Below are 26,517 nucleotides of genomic sequence, written 5' to 3' on the forward strand. Positions count from 1 at the left end.
CTCTACTAAAAATACAAAAATTAGCTAGGTGTGGTGATACGTGCCTATAATCCCAGCTACTCAGGAGGCTGAGGCAGGAGAATGGCTAGAACCTGGAAGGCAGAGGTTGCAGTGAGCCAAGATTGCACCACTGCACTCCAGCCTGGGCAATAGAGCAAGACTCCGTCTCAAAACAAAACAAAACAAAAAGAACAAAAAACTAAGCTATTAACAAAATAACAAAAATAACTTGAGAGATGCTGTAATGGTGAGAGTTTAGAGCATTCCTGAGGACCTGGAGAAAACTTGTTTCTGAGAAGGACATTTTGAAGGTTTTGTTGGCTGAAAAAGTTATCTCTGGAATCACACTCCTAGATCTTTATTGAAGACTTGAAAAGAATTAGATTAGGACCATGCAGACACAGAAGGTCACCCCAGCTCTGATCGTTGCCATTACAGTTGCTACAATCGGCTCTTTCCAAGTTGGCTACAACACTGGGGTCATCAGTGCTCCTGAGATGATCATAAAGGAATTTATCAATAACACTTTGAGTGACCAGGCAAATATCCCTCCCTCTGAGATGTTGCTCACGTCCCTCTGGTCCTTGTCTGTGGCCATATTCTCCATTGTTGGTATGACTGGCTCCTTTTCCATTAGACTCTTTATCAACCACTTCTTGACAGGTGCAATTCAATGCTTATCGTCAACCTGTTGGCTGTCTCTGGTGGCTGCCTTATGGGATTGTGTAAAGTAGCTGAGTTGGTTGAAATGCTGATCCTGGGCTGCTTGGTTATTGGCCTCTTCTGTGGACTGTGCACAGGTTTTATGCCCATGTACATTGGAGAGATCTCACCTACTGCCCTGCAGGGTACCTTTGGCACTCTCAACCAGCTGGGCATCATTGTCAGAATTCTGGTGGCCCAGATCTTTGGTCTGGAATTCAAATTCATCCTTGGGTCTGAAGAGCTATGGCCAGTACTATTGGGCTTTACCATCCTTCCTGCTATCCTACAAAGTGCAGCCCTTCCATTTTGCCCTGAAAGTCCCAGGTTTTTGCTCATTAACAGAAAAGAAGAGGAGAATGCTAAGTAGATCCTCCAGCAGTTGTGAGGCACCCGGGATGTATCCCAAGACAACCAGGAGATGCAAGATGAGAGTGCAAGGATGTCACAAGAAAAGCAAGTCACCATGCTGGAGTTCTTTAGAGTATCCAGCTACCAACAGCCAATCATCATTTCCACCGTGCTCCAGCTCTCTCGACAGCTCTCTGGAATCAATGTTGTGTTCTATTACTCAACAGGAATCTTCAAGGATGCAGGTGTTCAAGAGCCCATCTATGCCACCATTGGTGCAGGTGTGTTTAATACTATCTTCACTGTAGTTTCCCTATTTCTGCTGGAAAGGGCAGGAAGGCGGACCCTGCATATGATAGGCCTTGGAGGGATGGCTTTTTGTTCCATGCTCATGACTGTTTGTTATTAAAGGATTAGTATAATGGGATGAGCTTTGTCTTTATCGGGGCTATCTTGGTCTTTGTGGCCTTTGAAATTGGACCAGGTCCCATTTCCTGGTTTATTGTGGCCGAACTCTTCAGCCAGGGCCCCCGCCCAGCTGCGATTGCAATGGCCAGCTGCGCCAACTATACCTCCAACTTCTTAGTCGGACTGCTCTTCCCCTCTGCTGCTTATTATTTAGGAGCCTGTATTTTTATTATCTTCGCCAGCTTCCTCATCACCTTCTTGATCTTTACCTTCTTCAAAGTCCCTGAGACCCATGGCAGGGCTTTTGAGGATATCACATGGGCCTTTGAAAGGCAGGCACATGGTGCAGATAGATCTGGGAAGGATGGCATCATGGAGATGAACAGCATCCAGGCTGCTAACGAGACCACCACCAATGTCTAAGTCATGCCTCCTTCCACCTCCCTCCCAGCATGGGAAAGCCACCTCTCCCTGAATGAAGGAGAGACCTCGTCAGGATGAACCCAGGACTGCTTCTGAATGCTGCTACTTGATTCCTTTCTTATCCCACGCACTCCATGCGCACCTCAAGGCTGGGGTTTGTTGGATTTTCAATGGTTTTTAAAATATTTTATTTCCTGGACATTCTCTTCTGCATAGGAGAGACCAAGTGAACCTACCTTCATTTCAGGAGGCACTGGCCACTTGGCATATGACAACTTTGCCAGTTTTTCCTTCCTTGGGTTCTAATATTGCCGCACTAGGGGATATAGGAGAGGAAAAGTAAGGCGCAGTTCCCCCAACCTCAGACTTATCAGGAAGAAGATATACATATGAGTGTGGAAGGCAGAGGGGGTTTATGTAAGAGCACCTTCCTCACTTCCATATAGCTCTACAAGGCAAATTAACTTGAGTTTTATTTATTTTACCCTCTGGTTTAATTACATAATTTTTTAAGTTCTGGGATACAGGTGCAGAATGCGCAGGTTTGTTACATAGGTATACATGTCCCATGACGGAAATGTTTATTTTTTTAAGTGTAATTTTGCCAAATAATAAAAACAGAAGGAAACTGAGATTGGAGGGAGGTGTTTAAAGAGAGGTTATACAGTAGAAGATTTCATGCTGGGGAGGTTAGCGTGCAATATGAAGAATTTAGGGAGAAATGTAGTTCATTATTGGAGGGTATATTATGTGGTGCCTGAGGTCTGCACATTACCTCTTGACAATTTCTGTCCTTCAGATGGAAACTCTTGTTTAATTTCCCATAAAAGTCATATGCCTACATAATAAAGTTATTGATTTCCTTTGGAACTTTTTTCTTTAATAGTTTACATGTAGTAGTACTTGAAATCTAGGATTATTAACTAATATGGGCATTGTAGTTAATGGTGGCTGATGGGTTCTAATTTTGAATGGAGTCAAGGGAAGGGAAAGTTATTTCTAGAAAGCTTGTTCCCCCTCACTGGACCAAACAACTCCTCCTTGTAGGAGACTCATTATTTTTGAAGTAATCCCACCACCTATCTGGTGGGAGAGCCATCCAAATGAGAAACCTAAAATAATCAGTTCTCGGTATAGATTCATTATTTCTCCATTTTGTGCTTTAGGAGATTTTAGGTGTTGATTTTGTTTTATTTTAACTCATATCTTTAAAGGAATTCCCCAAGAATGTTTATAGCTAACTTGGAATTTATAACCTCAGCTCTGGGATTTTTTTCTGAACGAGTATTATCTAAAGGTGTGTTGTTGCCCTTAGGGTCATGCCATGCTTGTCTATGTCTGTTACCATGTCACTGTGGTCCTATGCCAAGTGCCCTTAGGGGGTCTCAATCTTTCCAACAGACCATGTTTGAGATAGTATGAGTCAATGTACAGTGTAGCCCACACTTGAGAGGATGAATATGTGTGCACTGTCCCTTTGCTCTGGATGGAAATAGGTTATTGTTCACTTATTTTTTCTGTGTTCCTACAGCCCCTTTTTCATATGTTGCTCAATTTCCCTTCCCCTTCTTGGTGCTTACACATCTCAGACCCTTTAGCCAAACCCTTGCTGATAACAGTATCTTGGTTCTCAGTTCTCACTGTTTCCTCTGGTCATGGAGACTTCAAATAAAAATGCACATAGCTATGGAGTGGGGTTTAGCTGGAAAAGGTGACCTTCTTCCAACTTCACGTCAACTTCTGGCTCCTCAAACAGTAGGTTGGCAGTTAGGCAGGGAAGTTGTTTTCCCATTTCTCACTGAGCAGATTGTGAATATTTCCATATGGATTTTCTATTATTAACATTACCCTGATTCTTTGTTTTAAAATAAAAATTCTGAATGTACGCACACAAAAAAACTCTAAATGTTCCATATGTCTAATTTATGCTTACCTTTGGCTGTGGCATGAACCACAGCAGCCTGAGAGATAACCTGGTAAGTTTCAAAACCCAAATACGACAAGGCTGAGAGTAAAAGGCCTCTTTTGAAAGTTCCTGGGTTTCCCATTACCTATGGAAACAATTATGTTGAGTTACAAACTTTGAAAATTTGAAGGTACTGCTACCCCAAGCAAAAATTAAATGAATTTTCTCCCACCCCCAAAGCAATCGATCATAATACTGGAAGCTTAAAAATTACTTCATCAAAATCTTTAGTAAAACTATCTCAAAGCGTATCTTACTGAGAAAAAGATATCGCCTGGAGTCGTCGCTCATCTAAAAATCACACTCCTGCTGGAAAGGAAGAGCTACAACTTATTTGCTACAACTTATTTGCAAATGCATGGATATTGTAAATTGTATGAAGTAAAATATGAGACACCAACACATAATAAAAATGAATCTTACAGACAAGATTATAATATATAGTAATTACTACATATAAAAAATGTACATCGCTAACTTTTAAATTTTTTTTGTAGAGACAGGGTCTCACTGTGTTGCCCAGGCTGGTTTCAAACCCCTGGACTCAAGCGATCCTTCCGCCTCGGCTTCCCAAAGTGCTGGGATTACAGGCTGAGCCAAGGGGCCAGGCCTAAAATGGGACTTCAAACTCATCATTGTTCCAATTTGAAAACTTAAGGCTAACTAGTTTCATACTTAGAACTCCTCCCATCTCTCTGCCTATATTATCTATCACCTCCCCACTTGGTTATAAACTTCCAAGGAAAGGGAATATGCCAAATTTTAACCACCCCTCCCCACCATCAGTCCCATAATAATTCTGAAAGATTTTAACTGAGCAGTTAAAAATTTGAGTTTAAAATAATGAAACACCTAGTTCATGTGAAATATATCATATGCACTAATGCCATTCCCCAATTCCCTGACAAGAATAAACAGAGGCCCACGAGCAGTCTAATAGAAATACCAGAACTGAGACTACAACATGCCGACAACCTTCGTTGACGTTATGCAGATAAAACGGGCAACTCAGAAATAATCATTTTTAAACAAAAACCTAAACAGTATGAAATCTCTGCTTCTGAGTCGTAGAACTTTTTAAATCACACACCACACTTTTCAAAGTCTGAAAGGGGCAGCCTCAAGCGCTGTTGCATCTGTCATCGCCACAGTGAGAATAATTTCACAGCGGTCAAAGTTCTTTCCCGTCCTGTTCTACATTTCACACAGGAAGGGCGGGTAGCAGGCAGCTTCTGGGGCGCGTGGGGGCAAACCCCACTCCTTCTCTGACAGCCCCAGTTTAGGATAGTGGAGGTTTGCAAAATGGAAGGGACCTGTCCGGGCGTTCCAGGCACAGTGGCCCCGAGTTCTTTCCTCGGTTCACCACATTCCTTAGGCAGCGCGGGGCCGCCACCCCTTAAGGGGGAGCCGGAACCCACTGAGTAGGAAGTGAGGAGCGGGAGCCAGGACCACGGGGGTACCTCGAAGCCGCGGAATCGACAGCGGCCGCAATGCCCGCGGCTGCCCGAAGTCCCCGCAGGGAGACGAGACCCCGGGGCGGCTCCACGTCGGAAAGGCAGAAGGCGCCACAGTCGAGCAGCCAGCGCCATGACCTGCAACTCGCGGGCTGACCCTGCACTACTTTACGCAGCTACGGAGGCGGGCGGGGCTAAAGGAGCCTCAATCCTTCCGGAAAGAACCGCGCCCGCCCTCCTCCTGCCCAGCACCTCTTCCGCCTCCTGCCCAGCACCTCTTCCGCCCCCATGGTTTCCGGTGCACGGGCTTAGGGGGTGGGAAATACCCCGATTGGGTATTGGGGTGGGACTTAATGGACTTTCCGCGCCTGCGTTCAGGACTGAGGCCGTGAGAGCGCTCTCTTCAGGCGCTCTGACTTGTTTCTGCTCCATCTCTCTAGGGGGTCTTTCATGGTTTGGGCACAAGGATTCGTCGCCAGAATAGAACTGAAAGCTCGGAAATAGACCCGAGAATACAAGTATGCCAGAAAAAAAATTGTCATTTTAATTATCTGCTGCCTTCAAAAGTAGATTGAATCTTGGTACTAGTGGGTCTTTTTTGGAAGTAAATAATTGGAAGAATTATGTTGCCCAACATGAAGAAGGGAAAGGAAGAGACTGAGCGACTCAAGGGGGTAGATTCAAGAGAGAGTCCAGAGCAAAGGAACAAAAAATGCAAAGCGTTTTGGGAAGAGGAACTAGTGGGAGGAGGCCTCTGGAAAGGATATTGATGCCCTTGAATGCTAGGGCATGTGTAGTAAAAAACAAAAACAAAAACAAACCCTGGTCTCCCCTAAAATTCTTCAATAAGATGTTTTACTTACTCGAGCAAAGTATTTTATTTTACTCGAGTAAAATAATATTTCTTGCTCGAGTGGAATTCTTTTGTGGGAAAATGAAGAAATTTTGGATCCTACTTGAGGCCTGATCAGGGTGGGTGGAAACACAGACTGCAAAGGGAGTACCTACTATATGGGTTTCACGAAAAATCTTATGGGTAATAAGAGAGGCGAGTCATGGTTTTAAAAAATTAGGTTGCATTTCTATGGTACTTTTAATACTGTATAGGGAATTAATACATAGTCGTATTGATCTTCCGAACTACCTTGTGAAGTAAGTGGTATCCCAGGTTTACAAATGAAAAAACTGTAACTCAAAGAGATATATTAACGTAACCAAGGATATGTTAGAAGACAGGAATCCATGTCTTTCTACTCTGAGTCCAGTGCTCCTTCTACTATATGATTGCTACCTCCACTAGTTCCCATTAAATCAGCTGTATTTCTTTAGGATTATGTCTTTAAAGTCTATCTTTAAAAATATATAGATCTCCTTCCCAACTTCTGAAACCTAGCTGTTTTTTCCCAAAGACAGAATCACTTTTATGCATTTCTACTGGTAGCTACCCCCTCAATATTGCTAAATGTTTATGCCACTGGATACCATGATAACAGTGAAATTAAGTTTCTGATATCTCTGCTAGAGTGAATTTGTAATTAAGTTTTTAGCTTTGAAAAAAAAATTAGATCCTAAGAAAAGTTGCAGGAACTCCCATATATTCTTCAGCTAGATTCAGCCATTGTTACCTTTTTCTCACATTTGCTTTATCTTTCTTAACATATCTTACCTATAATACACATATTATATTCCTAGTATTTTCTGTTGTTAGGCCTTTTGAGAGTAGATCACAGATATCATGACTCTTCAGTCTTAGAAACAAGACATTCCCTTACTTAGTCCCAGTTTAATTATCAAATTCAGGAAACTGAAATTGACAGAATACTATTATTTAATATACAAATTTTGTTTAATTCCCAATACTGTCCTTTATACTAATGATTTTTTTTTCTAAATTCAAGATCAAATCTTGATAATGTCTTGCATTTGTTATGTTTCTACTTTCTTTAAATCTTTAAATCGTCAGCCTTGGTCTTTCACGACATTAGTATTTTTTAAATGTATAGTCCCATCGGTTTAAAGCAGGGTTTCTCAGCCTTGGCACAATTGAACTTTTGGGCTGAAGAATTCCTTCAGCCCCTGTCAGGCCATCAGATGATTGCAGCCTTGGCCAATATCTGACTACAACATCAAGAGAGATGATGAGCCAGAAGCACCCAGCTAAGCCACTTCTAAATTCCTAAACCACAGAAGCTATGACAGATAATAAATGATTGTTCCTGTTTTAAGCCACTAAATTTGATGTAATCTGTTACACAGCAACTGATAACTAATATAACAGCCAAGTAAAGCATAGAGAGTTGGAGTGTGGAGTTTCAGAGGAAAGGTGTGGAAGTTTGATAACCTTAAGAATATAGGCTGGGCGTAGTGGCTCACACCTGTAATCCCAACATTTTGGGAGGCCAAAGCGGGAGAACAGCTTGAGCCCAGGATGTTTGAGACCAGCCTGGGCAACATAGTGAGACTCTGTCTCTACAAAAACATGTTTTTTTGTTGTTGTTGTTGTTTGTTTTTTGTTTTTGTTTTTGTTTTTTAATTTGCTGCATGTAGTGGTGCATGCTGTAGTCCCAGCTACTCAGGAGGATGAGCTGGGAGGATCATTTGAGCCCAAGTGTCCAAGGTTGCAGGGAGCGGTGATCACACCACTGCACTCCAGTCCAGGCAACAGAGTGAGACACCGTCTTTAAAAAAAAAAAAAAAAGAAAGAAAATTAAAGAAGTTCGGGTGAAACCCCGTCTCTACTAAAAATACTAAAAATTAGCCGGGCGTGGTGGCGGGCGCCTGTAGTCCCAGCTACTCGGGAGGCTGAGGCAGGAGAATGGCGTGAACCCAGGAGGCAGAGCTTGCAGTGAGCCGAGATCGCGCCACTGCACTCCAGCCTGGGCGAGAGAGCGAGACTCCGTCTCAAAAAAAAAAAAAAAAAAAAGAAGTTCCGGCGCGGTGGCTCACGCCTGTAATCCCAGCACTTTGGGAGGCCAAAGCGGGCAGATCACGAGGTCAGGAGATCAAGACCATCCTGGCTAACACAGTGAAACCCCGTCTCTACTAAAAATACAAAAAGTTAGCCGGGTGTGGTGGCGGGTTCCTGTAGTCCCAGCTACTCAGGAGGCTGAGGCAGGAGAATGGCGTGAACCCAGGAAGTGGAGCTTGCAGTGAGCCGAGATCGCACCACTGCAAACCAAACAGATTGCTGTTTGGATACTAAAAGTACAAAACCATCCCCTTGCCTCTACTCTTTCCCTATTTTAGTGTAAAGAAAAGTTTTGAAGGTTAGGTATGGATACTATATATTCTGGAAAATTTGAAACTTGCAATCCAATTAGTGGTGCCTAAGAACCTTCATTTACATGTGAAAGTAGAATCAAAAATAGAGCCAGAAACCTTTAGTAAAAACTAAAACACTTGTAGTACCTCCCCAGTACACTTCAGCAACAAAGGCCTTGTTTCTGCACTTGCAGTTTGTTCTTATCTTTGCCCCTGCTACCATTCCTGTGCCCCAGATATTTGCATAACTGGCTGCTGCTTATTTTTCAAATCTCAGATCAAATACCATCTTAGAGAGCTCTTTTCAGATCCCCAGTCTAAATAAGCTCACACTCTCCTCAAGTCCCTCTATCACATCACCCTGCCTTAACTTTTCTCATGGCACTTCTGGCTGTCTGAAATCTCATTTGTCTTTAACAACTAACTTAAGATTCAACCCTCCTCTAGGATAGAAGTTCCTGTCTGTCTTGCTCACAAGTCTAGAGCAATGCACATAGTAGGCAATCAGGATGTGTTTGTTGAATAAATGAATGAATCCTCACTGGCACTGATACGATTTTAAAAATGTTTAATTTGCAGGCCAGGCATGGTGGCTCACACCTGTAATCCCAGCACTCTGGGAGGCCAAGGCTGGCAGATCACTTGAACCCAGGAGTTCAACACCAGCCTGGGCAACATAGTGAGACCCCATTTCTTAAAAATAAATAAAATAAAAATGTTTAGTTTGCATTTCTTGGATTAAGAGTAAAGTTTTTACTTAAGAATGTCTTTGTTTCTTCATTTGACACCCTTTCCATTTCTTCTGTAATTAAAAAAAAACCCTTCACCCATTTTTCTATTGGGTGTTTTTTTTTTTCTTATCAATTTAAATGAACTTAAGAGGCCAGGCATGGTGGCTCACACCTGTAATCTCAGCACTTTGGGAAGCCAAGGTGGGTGGATCATCTGAGGTCAGGAGTTCAAGACTAGCCTGACCAACATGGAGAAACCCTGGCTCTACTAAAAATACAAAATTAGCTGGGCATGGTGGCACATGCCTGTAATCCCAAGCTACTCAGGAGGCTGAGGCAGGAGAATCGCTTGAACCCAGGAGGCGGAGGTTGTGGTCAGCTGAGATCGCGCCATTGCACTCCAGCTTGGGCAACAAGAGCGAAACTGCGTCTCAAAAAAATTAAAATAAAAAATAAATGAAATTAAGATACTAACTCTGTCAGGTTTGGGACCAATATTTTTCCCAATGTGTTTTATTGATTTTGTCCCTGTTTCCTTGGGAAGAAGTTCTAAATTATCGAGCAGTCATGTATCAATATTTTCCATAGTGTTTTGTTTAGCTGCAGGCAGCATGGAGTAGCAAGCAGTCCAGCCTGCACTTTGAGGTTAGTTTACTTACAATTTGTGTGACTTCAGAAAAGTAGGCCAATTATTTAGCTTCCAAATCTCATGTTACTCAATTGCAGTTTTCATTTGTAAAATGGGTATACTGGCACCAAATACATCACAGAATCATGAGGATTAAAGGTAATGAAGGATATAAAATGTCCTTGGTAGTGTGCACATTAAGAATGCCCTAAATAAGCATATAAGCATGGTTAAGAGCTAAGATGTATTTCGCTATTTTCATGTTGATAATTTGTCTTGGTAACTTTTTTTTTTTTTTTTTGAGACAGGGTCTGTTTGTCACCCAGGCTGGAGTGCAGAGGCACGAACATGGCGCACTGCAGCCTGAGCCCGTGATCCTCCTGCCTCAGCCTCATGTGTAGCTAGGACCACAGTCGCGTGCCACCACGCCCAGCTATTTTTTTTTTTTACTTTTTGTAGCGGTGGAGGAGGGTCTCATTTTTTTGCCCCAGGCTGGGGCTGGTCTCCAACTCCTGGGCACAAGCCATCCTCCCACCTCTGCCTCCCAAAATGTTTGGATTACAGGTGTGAGCCACCACTGCGCCCAGTCTTCTCAGTTCAGATATGGTATAAATTTTCTCAAATATTTAAATTATTTAATCCTTAAGGAATTTATTTTGGTGCACCAAACCACTTACCTTAAAGTCAGTTTTGCCTTTTCAGTAAGCGACTGGCCTCCAGAATGGCCTTGAAGCGCCAGCCTACTAGCAAGGAGCTGACATGCAGCCCGGAGTCAGCTCCCTGCGGATGGGCTGATCCTCGCGCAAGCTGTGCGGGGCGGGGCGCGCACTGGACCCGCCCCCTCCCCGCCCCCTCCCCGCCCCCTTGCTCTGCCAGTCCAGCCCTAGGTTCTCCTGAATCCCTGCGGTCCCGGCGTCGCTCCGGACGCTGCCAGCCTGTTCTCCACCGTCGCTCGACTTCCACCTCTAAGACCCCCACGTGAGTGCGGGCGTCTCCCAGTTCCTGGGCCGGTGAGGCAGCAGCCCAGCAACCGTACCGCCCGGGGGAAAAGGAAAGTCCTGGCCTGGAGAATCCGAGCCCGCAGGCTCCGTGCGGCAGGTCCCGCCGGGCCCTGCTGCTGGAAGTGCTCCGTGGGTTTCGCGCAGCTGGGGATCGGCAGGTCGCGGGGAGGCTCCCGAGCTAGGTCGCGGCCTGGCTGGACCCAGGCACCGCCGGCGCCTCCTGGAGGAGTCCGGGCTCGGGGCTCAGCTCCGGGCCGCAAGGCCCCGCCTGGGCCTGGCGCTCGCGCACCTGGGGCTGGGGATAGGCTGGGATCCGCCCTCCTTCCCTGGGCGGAGAGGGTCGGGCTTGTGGCCCAGAGAAGGGTGACAGGCCCCGAAATCGCTGCAGCACCACGCGGGGAGAGAGATAGGGTACCCACACCACGTCCGTGGTGAAGCCAATGCCCAGTTGAGCAGGGGGCGCGCGCTTCAGAGCACCCGAGAAGCTGGCAGATGGGGTGGGAAGAGGTGACTCTTGATTTCAGGGTAAACAAGGAGATTGTGAGAAGTAGTCTAGCAGCTCCCGTTTCTCCTCCAGCTTCAAGATTCTTCTGTCTAGTGTTTTGGGTTCCCTACACCAAGATTGTGGAGGAAGCGCACGGCCAGAACCCGTTGGGACCGAGCAGATCAACCATTTATGTTGCACTTAATGATAATCTGCACTTTTTGCATATCCTTAGTGTTGTCTTTGTGAGGCCACCTCTATAATGGATAATCAAATAGAGGGAAGGGCGGGATTGAATATTGTGACTATTGATTTCAATGTCCCACAACAACTGTGCTAGACAGTTTTTATATGTTAGGTTATTTAACGCTCCCAAGCACTTATTAAAGTGATGTTACTCTGTTTCATTCTCCAGGAAACTCAGGTTGAATAATTCATCAAATTACACAACTGGTAAGTGGTGGCATTAGGGTTTGGAATTCAAGTCCGTATGGTTTTAGGGCACAGGCTTTATTGCTTAATGTAAAAGAACATTATTCTTTGGGATAAGACAGATACCTAGGTTTCAAATCTATGCTATGAGGGCTGTTAGCTGTATGACCTTGGGCAGGATACTTCACCTTTTAGGGCCTGTTTCTGCATTTGTGAAATAGAGATAAAATGTCACAAGGTTGCTATGAGAATTAAATTAGATCCTACTTGTAGAACATTTAGCAAAGTGCTTGACACGTAGTTAGTGGTAAGCTATATATAGCCACATATATCCTGATGTCATTAATGAGGGTCAGCAAACTAGCTCTCTGTGTGTGCTGCCAGCCAGAGCCAAACAGAACTTGTGCAAGCCTAGAACATAGGTAGAGGGAAACAGCAAAGGATGGGAAATGAAAAGGGAACTGAAAACAGATGACATATATAATGGCAATTATAATGACAACAATAGATGTCTCAGTCATTGATCTGTGGTACCCAGGGCCACTTTTTGCCTTTGCAAGAATTATTAATAGGTCAGTTCCTTTTGGCTGATGAATTGGAAAAATACATCCCACTCTGGGCTGAAAAATTTCAAACTCTGGGACTGGATCATTTTGAGACTCTAGATGTGAGGTGGAGCTGAATTTTAGGACCCCACAGACCAAAAGGTGCCTGGCACAAACCCCACAATGAAGTCTGCAGTTCTCTTTCAGGATTTCTTCTTTCAGGTCTAGTCCCTGAAGAATAGGAAGGGAGAGGAGGCTCCAGGATGGGAGAAACAAAAGGAGTGTTTGCCATTAAGGGTTGCATAATGACTGGACACCTCTTCTAATTTTACCTATAACTGTGAACACTTTATAGACAGTGGTCTTCATTTTCATATAAGTTTATGGCAACCTATTATACATTTTAAAATATTTTATTTTCTGTGCTCTTTATGATGGTATCACTGCTGCCCTGGGTATTTCCCTTGCAGCATCTGTTTCGGTACCTAGTTCATATTGTACTCCAACACCTATCAATTCTTTTATTTACTTATTTATTTATTTTATAATAAAGATGAGATCTTACTATGTTGCCCAGGCTGGTCTTGAACTCCTGGGCTCAAGTGATCCTCCTGCCTTGGCCTCCCAAAGTGCTGGGGTTACAGGTGTGAGCCACCACACCCGGCCCTATCAATTCTTGGTATGGCTTTATCCATTGTTTCCTTTGCCCTCTTTATTTTTTGGTACTATCACTGGGCTTTTTTTCTTACTATTGTTAGAGTTTTCTTTTTTTTCCTCCCTTTCAAATGTTCTTTAGTCAGTGATTTATTATGCTAGAAAGTATGCCTGTTAGCAAAACTATAAAAGTTAATGTTAGATGTGAAAAATGATTATATGTCATTTGACCTTCAAAGATTCATAAGGCCACCACTGCTCACCAAAGCATGATATTTCAGGTGGATCTTTTAGCAAGACTCAATGTCACTTCCATTGGTGGTACTCAGTGACCTGCAGGAGTCCTAACTAGAGCATTCCTTTACTGTACCCACCATTACCTTCAGCCTACAATCTAGCTTCCTTCCCACCAATATTTTCCCTTCTTGTTCTTACTTGTGAGTGGGAATCATATTGGGGTTTTTTTTGGAGAGACTATTTATTCTTTTAATATAGCAGCTTAGCAGTATGCAATCATAACTTTTTAAAAGACATTAAAATTCATCAGTATTATGGTCACATTTACCAATATGAATTAGGTGGATAGCATATTAGTAAGTTTCCTCATAAAAAAAAAAGAAGGAAATACTACATACTCATTTTAGTAAATTATTTTGAAATGTCTCTTGCAAATGGTTGTATTATATTTAGTTCCTGTGAAAATTACCAGAGCAACTGTGTGGTTTTCTGGACACATTGTTATCCGGCTATTTCACCTTCCCTGGCTTTTAGTTTACCACGCCTTTAGACTTCAAGGTGACGGTCAGTACATGTTAAAAGAGGTACCTGCAACTGTAAAGAGGAACTTACTTATCTGTCCACATTTTCATGTTTATGTGTCAGAATTTTTTAAAAAGAAGTGAAAATTAAGACAAATACTTATGGTATTGTCAAAACAATTTTATAAAATATGTAAAATTGCACCCCACCTCCAGTACTTCTTGCTCTCCTTTATTGTTCCCTGTAGCACTTACTGCCACCTAATATACTATATATGTTACTTATTTGTCTTCATTGTTGTCTGCCTTCCTGCAGTGTAACTAACCTCTCCCTGATGGGGATGGTGGCCTGCTTTGTTTATTGTTGGCTCTCCAGCACCTTAGAACAGTGCCTGACACACAGTAGGCAATCTATAATATTTGTTCAATAAGTGTTGAATGAATTAATAGTACTATTAAACTGCTCATGATTGGGAAATATAAAGGGATTTGCCCTAATTAGAAACAGCTGAAACGATGTGTTAAGCAACCAGGACATGAATATTCTTGAAATCAGGAAATGTATAAACATCTCAACAGCCTTTGCCCAATATACAAACTTTTTAAACCTTGAGAACCACATGATTGTGGTTGTTGCTGCTTTAAACTGAAGGCATTTTTAGATTATTTGTTCACTGTGAACTAGAAAGGAGCACACAGTGATGAATTGTGAAGTGCCCATCTTGCCCAATTAAATATACATGCTCCCCTACAAAGAGAAGGAAAGGAGTCAAATTTTGGAAAGCATGCATTTAGAGTCGGGGCATGGTGGACACCAGGGCAGGTGAGAGGTTCTGGTGGCTGGTTCAACATCTGGGAAATTCCAGAAGGGGGGAAATTCTTAATGTGCTCTGAGGGGAATGAGAACCCCAGGAGACTTCAGTCTTCACAGGTTGGTGTACCTTAATATCAGATCCAACCTGCCTGCTGCACAGCTGGCCAGCAGCTTTACTTGGTCCTTATGATGGAAAACTTTTCAACTGAACACTTGGGATTTTCAGCTAGGGGATGCAGCACTGATTTTCATTGAGGGTAAAAGGTGATTCACTTTGTAGACATGTATTTTATAGCCAGCTTTGCCAAGATGCATGTTCCATAAAGTGGGGCAATAGTGAGACATTGCCACTGCTTCTTTTTTTCTTAAGCCAGTCAAATTTAGTAGTAGGGGGTGTATACCAACTTTAGCAACACTGATGTTAGTACTTATTTTTAACTTTTTAACTTTAATTTTATTTTTTCTGCTTAGGTAGCTAATAAGTTCTGATAGCCCTTCTTTTTTAAAAAAATTATTGATTTATTTATTTATGAGATGGGGCTTCACTCTGCCACCCAGGTTGGAGTGCAGTGGCATGATCTCGGCTCACTGCAACCTCCGCCTCCCAGGCTCAAGCAATCCCACCTCAGCCTCCAGAATTACTGGGACCACAGGCACACCCCACCATGCCCGGCTAATTTTTGTATTTTTGGTAGAGATGAGGTTTAGCCATGTTGTCCAGGCTGCTGTTGAGCTCCAGCCATCTGCCTGCCTCGGCCTCCCAAAGTACTGGGATTATAAGCATCAGCCACCGTGCCTGGCCCAACCCTGCTTCTATTAATAATTTTTATTAATACCTCACTAAATGAACCTATGATGAACTGTTCAATTGTTGGACTTGAAAATACAATCAGTGATACTTCCAAAATGTATATACAGTAGCCAAGGGATTAGAAAAGTGGTATAACCTGAAACACATGTTAAGTAAACTTTGTAGCCAGTTATGAATCATGGAATAGAACAATACCAGGATTTTAGAGAAATTAATGAAGGGTCTTTAGTTGATTGCTTACTTTGTAATGATAAAGAGAAAGTAAAACTGCACCTACTTTTTATTTTTGAAGTTAGAGTGATCACACCTGTTAATTCCTGCTTTCCTCAGTTCTGCATGTCCAAGCATCAGCAATGGTATCACTATTTAGATCTTGCTCAAGATAGTTTAAGAATCTGGAAACTTTTTGAAGTGTGGCTAAAAGCTGATTTATTTTGCTGCCATGATAGATGCTAAGAGCTTAATAATGTGAGACTTCATGGATGCTAATAAAATTTATTTCCTTATTGTGCTGCATCTACTTAATAGACTGGGCCCTGTGGTTGGTTTGTTTATTTAAGTCATCTGAGCACTTAATAACAATCTTGAGCAAAGGCACCTAACTAGTGGAGAAGTTTCTAGATACATTTTTTTCAGATATAGCTTTTTTTTGTTTTGTTTTGAAATGGAATTTGGCTCTTTTTGCCCAGGCTGGAGTGCAATGGCACGATCTTGGCTCACTGCAACCTCCACCTCTGGGTTCAAGTGATTCTCCTGCCTCAGCCTTCCAGGTAGCTGGGACTACAGTGCACCATGCCCAACTAATTTTTGTGTTTTTAGTAGACACAGGGTTTTGCCATGTTGACCAGGGTGGTCTCAAACTCCTGACCTCAGGTGATCTGCCCAGTCCATTTCTTTTGACACCTGATCCAGTGATTCTTCCTTTTTGTTTCTTTTTTGTTTTGTTTTATGTATGTTTATGCTTGACATTATTCCCTATCTTCATTTCTAGTATCCTGTGGTAGTGATTAAAAAAATACATCTGGGCATCACTTTGTTACTAAATACAGAACAAGCGTAGTTTAAATTCTTTTAATGTGAGTTTTTTACTCTCAGAGTCTGGATATTAAGTGCAGTATATTCCTGAGAATAAATGTTGCTGCTCTAAGATGATCTAATGGCACCTACACACATGGCAGACCTGTGTGTGTAGAGACACACTAGCAAGGAGAACATGCTTTCTTAGCCTTAAGTAATTTACAATTTAATGGGTTATCTTGAAGAGGAACTGCTATGAGGTAAATAAAATATAAACCATTCCAGTTCTTCCATTCTTTGGCAAGCTTTTGTTATTCTGGTTACGTTTGTTTAAGAACCATATAACTAGTTTTAGCCTCAGTATTAACCTTGTAATTTTAAAGTTCCTATTTTATTAATTTGTGTCAGGCTGAATATTACTTTTGATATTAACAAGACTTAAGGAAATTAATAGAGAATATTGCTGTTATACTAAGTAACTATTTTTTGATATCGTTTTTAATTGAAAAATCATAATTGTTTACATCTATGGAGTTTATTTATTTTTACTAATACTATTTTTACTTGACAGCTAATTAACTATTAATTAGAGGCTTTAGTGCCCTGAAGGGATTTTGGCATAAAGGGGAAAATACCTGGGTTTATGCTGTGGTGCTGACACTTACTAGCTTTGTGATCCCATGTAAGTAATTTAACCTTTTTGAAGAAATTTATATTTTTTTCCTAATATATACTATGCATTATTTTGAAGATTAACAATGTGCTGAAAATTATCAACATATTCTGGGTCAATCAATTCAGACACTGGAGTGCCTTATATTATAGTCATACCTGTGACATATGGACCTTCCACCATGTGGTAATCATTATCCTGCCTAACTCACAGAGTTTTTGTAAGGTTCAGAAGATAATATATTATTTGGAAGCACTTTGAAAATTGTAAAAAAAAAAACAAAATCTGTCCAGTTGTATGGAATTATTAACTATCTTTTCTTTCCCCTTATTCTTCTACTCCCCACTTTCTTACTGTCTACCCTTAAATGTAATGGTGAAAAAGAAATCTGGTAGTCAGTAGCAATAATATTGCAAATATTTTTTATAGTGGAGTATAGTTTTAATAGTCAGTAAAAGTAGAAATCTCTGGGGAGCTTCTTCAGCTCCAAGAGCACTTTGATTGTTCCCTGTCTGTACCACACAATTTTATACTCTTGTATACTATTTCTATGTATACATAGTTAGCTAAGTAGCTAAGTATTTATTTCGTTTTTGCCTCCTCCCCAACCCTCACTTTTGGAACACCTAGAAAGTATTCAGTAAGTAATTGTTTTATGAGTGGGTCTCCCCAATTTGATTATAATGAGCTACAAGCACTTCTGTTGCTGTATAATGTCCCTGCTGTCCTTAGCAAAATAATGGGTTTACAGTAACCTGGTAATAAATACACTTGCTAGTTTGACCTGGGAACTCTGAGGAGCATAGCAGCCTTTGGATTTACAGCCATGTTACCTGACGCCCACTGCTTTTTTTTTTTTTTTGGTAGGGGAACACTTAGTACTGTTCTGAGCAACACAATTTGAGAAACACTGCCTAGGGTGTGTATTGCTGATGTTGCTGGGCCGGTTCCAGCTGCCCCAGGGTTGCCCTTGCTTGCTTTCAATAGCGGTCAGGCAGGATGTACTGCAGAATAGCAGTTAGTGAATCATGGTATTAGAACCAGAAAGAACTTCTGAGAATTTTTTACATTAGGCCAGTCTCTTCATTTTTCAGCTGAAGACTGAAGGAACTTTACTACAGGGATTGGTAGATGGGCACCGACTTCTCCTTCACAATTGTTTTAGGACACATTTTGAGTCACTGACATGAGCCTGCGCTCCCCTCACCTGCGTACCTTATCTATACTCAAGGCTATTTCACCAAATTAATTTTATGTAAATCCCAAAAATCATTATTGTTTCAAGAAGCTTTTCATAAATAAGGATGAGAAAGCTGCTTTATGTCTTACTACTTAATAACAAGCCATCTATGCTGAGACAATCAATTAAAATCCCTGACTCAGTAATAAAATAATTGCTACAATTCATAGAGTGTCTATTATATGCTGAGCATGCTACAGACCTACAGTTGTCAGGGTTTTTATTAAGCTTATTTTTCTCTTTTAGCCTTATTTACATTGAAGGACTAGTGTCGGGGTTTTTTAATATCCCCATTTTATAAATTAGGAAATTGAAGTTCAGATAGACAATTTGGCAGAGGTGACACATCCAAATTAGTGGTGGGAAAGAAATTTGAATGACACACACTGACTCCAGCGTTATTGCTCTTTCTGCTACAAATAACCTGTGCCAGATGTCATGCTTCAGGAAGAAGAGGAAGTGGTAAAATATGTTCGCTGCCCACAGTTCACAGTATATAGACGGAGTGATGAGCCACAAATACAAGTAATAGTGGAAAGAAAATAGAATCAGTGCCATAACAGCATGAGGGGTATCAGCAGGGTATCAGCAACAGCTGTATGAATGAAGTATCATTTGAAGTGTTTGTTTTGTTTTGTTTTGAGATAGAGTCTCACTCTGTCACCCAGGCTGGAGTGCAGTGGTGCCATCTCGGCTCACTGCAACCTTCACCTCCTTGATTCAAGCGATTCTCCTGCCTCAGCCTCCCGAGTAGCTGGGATTACAGGCACCTGCCACCACACCTGGCTAATTTCTGTATATTTAGTAGAGACAGGGTTTCACCATGTTGGCCAGACTGAGTTCTTGAACTCCTGACCTCAAGTGATCCCCCCACCTCGCCCACCCAAAGTGCTGGGATTACAGGTGTGAGCCACTGTGCCTGGCCTGAAGTGGATCTTGAAGAACTTGGGTGGGCAGAGGTAGCTGTTCAGGTAGATTAGGGGTAGATGTTGGCAGAGCCATGAATTCCAGGCTTAGTTCATTGGACTATCACTTTTTAATCAGAAGTGATAAAACCATAATGTGAATGGAGAGAAAATGGCAGTGGGAATACCCATTAGGAGACTATTATATAAGGCAGGTGAGAGATACAGAAGACCTGAAGTTAGGGTTGTGACTCTGGGTATGGAAAAGCAGCTGTATCTCCATGTTTGGGAGAGATTTGGGGTTCTAGTAGGCAGAATCTCTATGACATCTTTACTGGATACATCTAAGAGTAGGTTTAAGGAGGAATGGGAAAAGAGGAAGTAGATAAGACTTCAGGATTTTCAGCCAGGGCATGGGAATGACCAGATGCCTTAAATTTCACATATCAGGTACCACTTTAAATATTAGGTCTTAATTCTCAGCTCCTTAGGTTTATCTCTGTTATAATATTGATTCAGAACGTTAGGGTGACTGGGAGAATGATTGATATATTTGGTGTTTCTAGGGATTATTTGCATTTCAGAAGACGTGTTTGGATCAAATTTTGTCCAACAAGTAATAATCTGTACAGTAGGGAAGCTGTTGTCTAATCCTAGGGATTATTTGTGTTTTCTATCCTGCTCTTTAAGGAGTAAAATACTACATAGAATTATTCTTTAGTTGCTCATGCATTCTTTGCCAGGTGACTTATCCCAGCCTAATCTTTCATACTAAAAGAGTATAAAACGTTTGTTTTATTTTCCCTCATCATAATTTTTTTTTTTTTTTTTTGCGACAGGGTCTTGCTCTGTCACCCAGGCTGCAGTGCATAGCTTACTGTGGCCTTGAACTCCTGGACTTGAGTGAGCCTCCTGCCTTAGCCTACCGAGTAGCTGGGACTACAGGTGCATGCCACCTTGGCTGGCTAATTTTTTCATTTTTCTTTCTTTCTTTCTTTCTTTTTTAGACAGAGTCTTGCTCTGTCGCCCAGGTTGGAATGCAATGGCGCGATCTCACTGACCGAAACCTCCGCCTCCGAGGTTCAAGTGATTCTCCTGCCTCAGCCTCCTGAGTAGCTGGGATTACAGGCATGTACCACCATGCCTGGCTAATTTTTGTGTTTTTAGTAGAGACAGGGTTTCACCAGGTTGGCCAGGCTGGTCTCGAACTCCTGACCTGGGATAATCCACCTGCCTCGGCCTCCCGAAATGCTGGGATTACAGGTGTGAGCCACCGTGCCCAGCCTAAAATTTTTTGTTTTTGTAGAGATGAGGTCTCTGTTGCTCAGGCTGGTCTTGAACTCCTGGGCTCAAGCAATCCAACTGCCTCAGCCTCCCAAAGTGCTGGGATTACAAGTATGAGCCAATATGCCCAGCTCCCATTATGATTTGTGGATAAAATATGCTATTGCTCTCTTAAAAAATTGTATATCATGTACTGGATAATTACATTAAAAGGAAATGAAAACAGTATCTTCATGAATATTACCATTAACAAGATTCCAGACCCTAGTGTTTATGTAATTTCTTCCATTTGCCATTCAGCCATAATGGGTTTCAGGATAACATTGAGACCACAGTCAGAGTCATTTTTCAGAGAGGAATGCTGCTAATAGAAGAAATTTGTTTCCTGGCAGCAATGCAGTAGTATAACTGTCAGCAATTGGTTAAATAATCAGCTGTGCCTGGCATGTTGTTTTTGTAGCTTTTGTATAAGCATTTTTAGGGAAAAAAATAATGCTCTTCTGATATGTGGTGTCTCTTTGCTGTGAGACTGACTTCACATGTAGATGTCTTCATTCTCTGTTGAATTCTCCCCATCCTTGGAAATTTGAAGACTTTTCTGCTGGCTGGTAGAGAATCCTCTACATGTTTTTTGGGGGGAAGCTTTAGCTATTGTTGCTCATTCTATGTTCATCCACAGGGCACTGCATTATGCTTGATATTGCTGACATACAACTTACAAGACTCTAAACTACCTTATGCAAAAAAAAATCATACAACTCACATTTATTTTACAGATTCTGTGTTAGATGCAAAAAACAGGATGCTTGGCACGTGCCAGATTTACAAATTTACTTGCATTATCTCCATTTTTACTGATGAGGAAATCTAGGCCCAGGAAGTTGAAGTTACTTATACGTGGTCACACAGCAAGTGCCAGATGGAGGGTTCAACCAGGCGGTGGCAGGCACCTGTAATCCCAGCTACTTGGGAGGCTGAGGCAGAGGATTGCTTGAACCTGGGAGGCGGAGGCTACAGTGAGCTGAGATCACGCCACTGCAGTACAGCCTGGACGACAGAGCAAGACTCAGTCTCAAAAAAGAAAAAAATTGGGTGTGTGCATTACCCCAAATTTGATCTTGTTCCTGTAATGCAGTAATCTGTTACTATTAGTGCAATAGGAATTCAAAGGAACACCTTAGTATGGATTGGAATAATCAGGATAATCATAGAATGGAATAATAAAAAAATATGAAACATGGGATAGAGAAGACAGGATCAGACCCTAGAGGCAGTTAGTGATAAAATGATAATAAAATGTGAGCACTTACTGTATACTAGGCACTTATATATAAATATATAAGATATATATTTTTTGTTTGTTTGTTTTGTTTTTTTTTTGAGATGGGGTCTCACTCTGTCACCCAGGTTGGAGTGCAGTGGCATGATCTTGGCTCACTGCAAACTCTGCCTTCCAGTCTCAAGCGATCCTCCTACCTCAGACTCCAGAGTAGCTGGGATCACAGGCTCATGCCACCGCGCCCAGCTAGTTTGTGTATTTTAGTAGAGACGAGGTTTCACCATGTTGACCAGGCTGGTCTTGAACTCCTGACCTCAAGTGATCCACCTGCCTTGGCCTCCCAAAGTGCTGGGAGTACAGGTGTGAGCTGCCGTGCCCGGCCAGCTTTGTTTTTAAACAGGATTTCTAGCTACTTCTAAGACTATGCAACCTACTTCATTTTTCTTAGTCTCTATTTATTTAGGAATCTTAGTATTGATTTTTGACATATGTTGAGGACTGCTACTGTTTTTAGAGAGTTCAATAGAATTATCAAAATTTTTTAATAAGATGTTAGTTATTTTTTGACATCACAAAGGGCTCTTCTAATGATAATCTTTGTTACTTCAGATTTGCTTAGGCATTTTATACAGCACAGGAATCTTACTGCCATATTTAAATATAACAAGATAATGAGTGGATTTGTTTCTGTGGTCCTAGAACTTCAGCTAAATCTCAAAGTGGAGGGCAAAGGGCATTAAATACTATCCCATTGTAAGGATATTTGCCAGCAGCTCTAGGGTAGTAGGTACCTTCCCTCCTGCAGAACCTGCCCTAGCACCATCAACCTCCACTGGCTAAGTGGGCATCCAGATGGGAAATGCAATGCCTAGTTCCTTTTCATGGTGACACCTGCAGCCCCTTTCATTCCCTGGGTTCATGGATGAAGGCAGCTCATCCGCAATACTACATTCCTTCTCAAGTCCAGCCCCCATCATATGCTCCATCCCATCCCCAGTCCTTTTCATATATTGATTGGAGACTGGGGAAGGAGGGGTCTATGGAAGTTAAGCTAACTCTGATATTTCTTAGCAAGTCATAAGGGAAGATGGGCCACACCTTCTCTCTGTAGAATAGTAGGCTTGTCAACCTTGTCTACACATTAGAATCATCCAAGGAACTGATGTCAAGGTTGTACCCTAAACCAGTTAAAATCTCTTTAAGTGGAACTCCGGCATCAGTAGCTTTGAAAGCTCCTCCAGATGATTCCAGGAAGCAGCCAATATTGAGAACCACTGCTGCAAAATATTGGGAGCTGGGGTTAGAGTGGAGGGAAAGGGGGCTTTGGGGGCTTTTGGTTTTAGCCAAAAAATCTTGAAAACAGAAAATATCCCACTCAGTGTCTTGTTAAATAAACAAATAAAAATAAAACTTAATATGTTTTGTAGTATAATGCTATGCATACCTTTAAGTGAAGGGTCAAGATAATACTTGGAGTTTTTCTGAATGATAAAATTTATAGTTAAGGTAAAAAGAAATTTTTTTTTTTTTTTTTTTTTTTTTAAGACAGAGTCTCTCTTGCCCAGGCTGGAGTGCAGTGGCACAGTTATAGCTCACTACAGGCTTAATCTCTTGGGTTCAAGCAATCCTCTTGCCTCAGCCTTCCTGGTAGCTAGGATTATAGGCACACACCACCATGCTTGGCTAATTTTTTTTATTTTTAGTAGAGACGAGGTCTTGCTATATTGCCCAGGATGGTCTTAAATTCCTAAGCTCAAGCCATCCTTCTGCCTCAGCCTCCCAAAGTACTGGGATTACAGGCATGAGTCACTGACCCTGGCCAAGAAGATTAGTATGTCTTATTAGCCATCTTAAAAGCTGTATTTTACTGTCATTCAGTAAATGAATTTTATCCTAGCAAGAGAATCTGATGCAGGCAATATCACTGAAATGAGCTAATAGACATCCACATCCTGAGGAGGCGCATATAACAGTCTGATTCTGGCAAGTTCACTCTATAAGCTTATTGTGACAATTGGTCTTAAGAAGTCACCTGTTTTTGTTAGGAATGAGTGTGCTTCTCTTAAAGGCACTGTTTTACTTGCTTTCTCTTTTTATTGGTTTTCTCAGAACTCAAGACATGGCTGCCCAGTGTGTCACAAAGGTGGCGCTGAATGTTTCCTGTGCCAATCTTTTGGATAAAGATATAGGGTCAAAGTCAGACCCTTTATGTGTGTTATTTTTGAATACAAGTGGTCAACAGTGGTATGAGGTAATGTCAAATACTTTACCTAAAAAGTAATCTGAATTACCCTTTTAACAATGTGAAGAGTTTTTTTAATGTTAAAAATAACAACACTATCTCATCTGTTAATGGAGTTTTTTGTGAAAGTTTGTCCTTGATTGTAGAATTTTTCATACACATATAGAAACTTCCTTTAGTTGTCATGCCTATGTTTATGTTTAGTATATAAAGATGTGAAAATCCAAGTGCACCTTTGATCTGAAGAAACTTTTTTGTTTTTGGGGATGGGTGTAGGTTGAGCGCACAGAAAGGATTAAGAATTGCTTGAATCCCCAATTTTCCAAGACATTTATTATTGATTACTACTTTGAAGTGGTTCAGAAATTGAAATTTGGGGTTTATGACATCGACAACAAAACTATTGAGCTGAGTGATGATGACTTCTTAGGGGAATGTGAATGTACCCTTGGACAAGTAAGTATAAATAGCCACTGTACTCTATTTTGTCTAAATTTTAATCAATGAATTTGGTGGTGTTTTTGGTAAGCAGCATTTAATTTTTAAAGTTGAAAAACATGTAATCACTTTAAAGACAGTTTGTATATTAATATGATTGGCTTGAACATTGTAGAATTCATCTTATGTTTTGTATGGGCAGGAACTATGTATTTATGAAAAAGCCTGTTAATTGTTTTGAGTAAGGGATGCTTCATGAGGCATTTCATTAAGTAATACCTCCGCTTTAGCTGCTGCAGAGTTCTCTACGGTTTTGTTATGTTCAAGCCATAAATGCTGTCAAGATAACAGCAACTTCTCTGATCTTCTAACTAGTGAGACTGGCACCTCCTGACTCGCAATGCCCCAACACCATCCCCTTTACCTGGCTTGCTCTTACTCAACCTTATTCCCCCTGATAAACCTTCTCTGACCCTCTAGATTAGTTTGGAATCCTTTCCTGAGCTCACTTGGTACTTACTGTCTGGTACTTCTCACCATACTTTTTAATAGTTGCTTAATTATCTGTCTTCCCAGTATATGATAAGTTTGGTCAGGGTAGGGACGTGTCTCATGGCTCACCATTTTGCTCCTAGGTTAATCTGATTCATAAGGAGAGATTATGGCCATTTGCATAGACTGAAGAAGGTTTTAGGAGGGAGGAGTAATTTTTTTTTCAATATGTGACATTTGTCACTCACATATGTCTTTTACAAGTTTATTTTTCAGGGTTGAATTGTTTGGAAATTATGGTATTTTCTGTATCTCAAAAGCAATATGAAACTGATCAGTTTTCTGAAACTTTGATAAATAATACCAAAGAAAAAATTGAGGAAGTATTTCTTTTTTTGGGGAAAAAATCCCAGTGTAGCTAAAATTCCTATGAATTTGTGAGATATATCAGATGTATATCTGTTTGAAAGAACCTAGGTATACTATATTCCTTCAAGCAATATGACATTTTATGGGAGTTAAATATTGAAGTTGTGTCTCAGTAGAAAAATTGAATCCTTTTTTTTTTTTTTTTTTTTTTTTGAGACAGGGTCTCACTAAGTCACCCAGGCTGGAGTGTTGTGGCTCAATCACAGCTCACTACAGCCTTGACCTCCCGGGTTCAAGTGATCCTCCCACCTCAGCCTCCCAAGTAGCTGGGACTATAAGCACACGCCACTGCACCTGGCTAATTTTTGTATTATTTTGTAGAGACAGGTTTTGGCATGTTGCCGAGGCTGGTCTTGAACTTGTGGGCTCAAGCAATCCTCCCACCTCAGCCTCCCAAAGTGCTGGGATTATTGGTGTGAGCCACTGCACCTGGCCTTGAATCTCATTTATTGAGTGTTCTGAAGCCCACCTTTTACCTAGAAGGTTTCAGCTAAGTGATTTGTTTACGCGATGAGAATCCAGTCCTCTTTTTCCATTACAAGGAACAATTTAAACTTTGACATACATAGGAGGTTAAGAAACTAGTGGGTAGGTAAATTGTATCTGCCAGGGTAGGTTCCTTAGAAGTTTTTTCCAATGGGTTTTAAACATTTAGATTTTTTTTTTTTTTTTTTTTTTTGAGATGGACTCTCACTCTTGTTGCCCAGGCTGGAGTGCAACGGTGTGATCTTGGCTCACTGCAACCTCTGCCTCCTGAATTCAAGTGATTCTCCTGCCTCAGTCTCCCGAGGAGCTGGGATTACAGGCACCCACTACCACGCCTGGCTAATTTTTGTATTTTTAGTAGAGATAGGGTTTCACCATGTTGGCCAGGCTGGTCTTAAACTCCTGACCTCAGGTAATCTGCCCGCCTCAGCCTCCCAAAGTGCTGGGATTACAGGCATGAGCCACTGCACCTGGCCCTAAATATGTAGATGATCTAAACCTTTAAGAAACCAACTGAATGTTTCTATTTCTAATGACTTTAAGTGAAACTTATACTCAGTCTTTTTTGCTGAAACTATTTCATTTAAAAATTCTTAGGTTGAAGGGAAA

At 41.5% G+C, this 26,517-nt stretch overlaps 2 protein-coding genes and 1 pseudogene across 10 annotated transcripts in view; 2 read left to right on the forward strand and 1 right to left on the reverse strand.

The window, feature by feature from the left end:
• The window catches only part of RMDN1 (regulator of microtubule dynamics 1), a 40,109-nt gene extending 29,402 nt beyond the window's left edge, over window positions 1–10,707 (reverse strand). The window contains exons 1-2 of one of the 4 annotated variants that reach the window (XM_063709366.1): window positions 10,602–10,707; window positions 3,818–3,935 (exon numbers count right to left, since the gene is read on the reverse strand). In XM_063709366.1, coding sequence (XP_063565436.1) covers window positions 3,818–3,932 — 115 coding nt within the window. In that variant the 5' untranslated portion in view covers window positions 3,933–3,935; window positions 10,602–10,707. Of the gene's footprint in view, window positions 1–3,817; window positions 3,936–4,940; window positions 5,278–5,310; window positions 5,587–10,601 lie in introns of those variants that run through there. The other 3 variants (XM_004047242.5, XM_019032425.4, XM_019032426.4) reach the window with 3 other exon arrangements.
• On the forward strand, window positions 390–1,962 carry LOC101149177 (solute carrier family 2, facilitated glucose transporter member 3-like; annotated as a pseudogene).
• Window positions 10,708–10,745: 38 nt separating the features above from the next.
• Window positions 10,746–26,517, forward strand: part of CPNE3 (copine 3) — a 46,143-nt gene continuing 30,371 nt past the window's right edge. The window contains exons 1-5 of one of the 6 annotated variants that reach the window (XM_055349238.2): window positions 10,779–10,902; window positions 11,825–11,862; window positions 17,012–17,122; window positions 23,931–24,072; window positions 24,340–24,519. In XM_055349238.2, the coding sequence (XP_055205213.2) occupies window positions 23,941–24,072; window positions 24,340–24,519 (312 nt within the window). In that variant the 5' untranslated portion in view covers window positions 10,779–10,902; window positions 11,825–11,862; window positions 17,012–17,122; window positions 23,931–23,940. Of the gene's footprint in view, window positions 11,055–11,822; window positions 11,863–17,011; window positions 17,123–21,324; window positions 21,635–23,930; window positions 24,073–24,339; window positions 24,520–26,517 lie in introns of those variants that run through there. The other 5 variants (XM_019032596.4, XM_055349237.2, XM_019032597.4 and 2 more) reach the window with 5 other exon arrangements.

Source organism: Gorilla gorilla, chromosome 7, assembly GCF_029281585.2.
Source record: "Gorilla gorilla gorilla isolate KB3781 chromosome 7, NHGRI_mGorGor1-v2.1_pri, whole genome shotgun sequence".
NCBI classification, from domain to species: domain Eukaryota; kingdom Metazoa; phylum Chordata; class Mammalia; order Primates; family Hominidae; genus Gorilla; species Gorilla gorilla.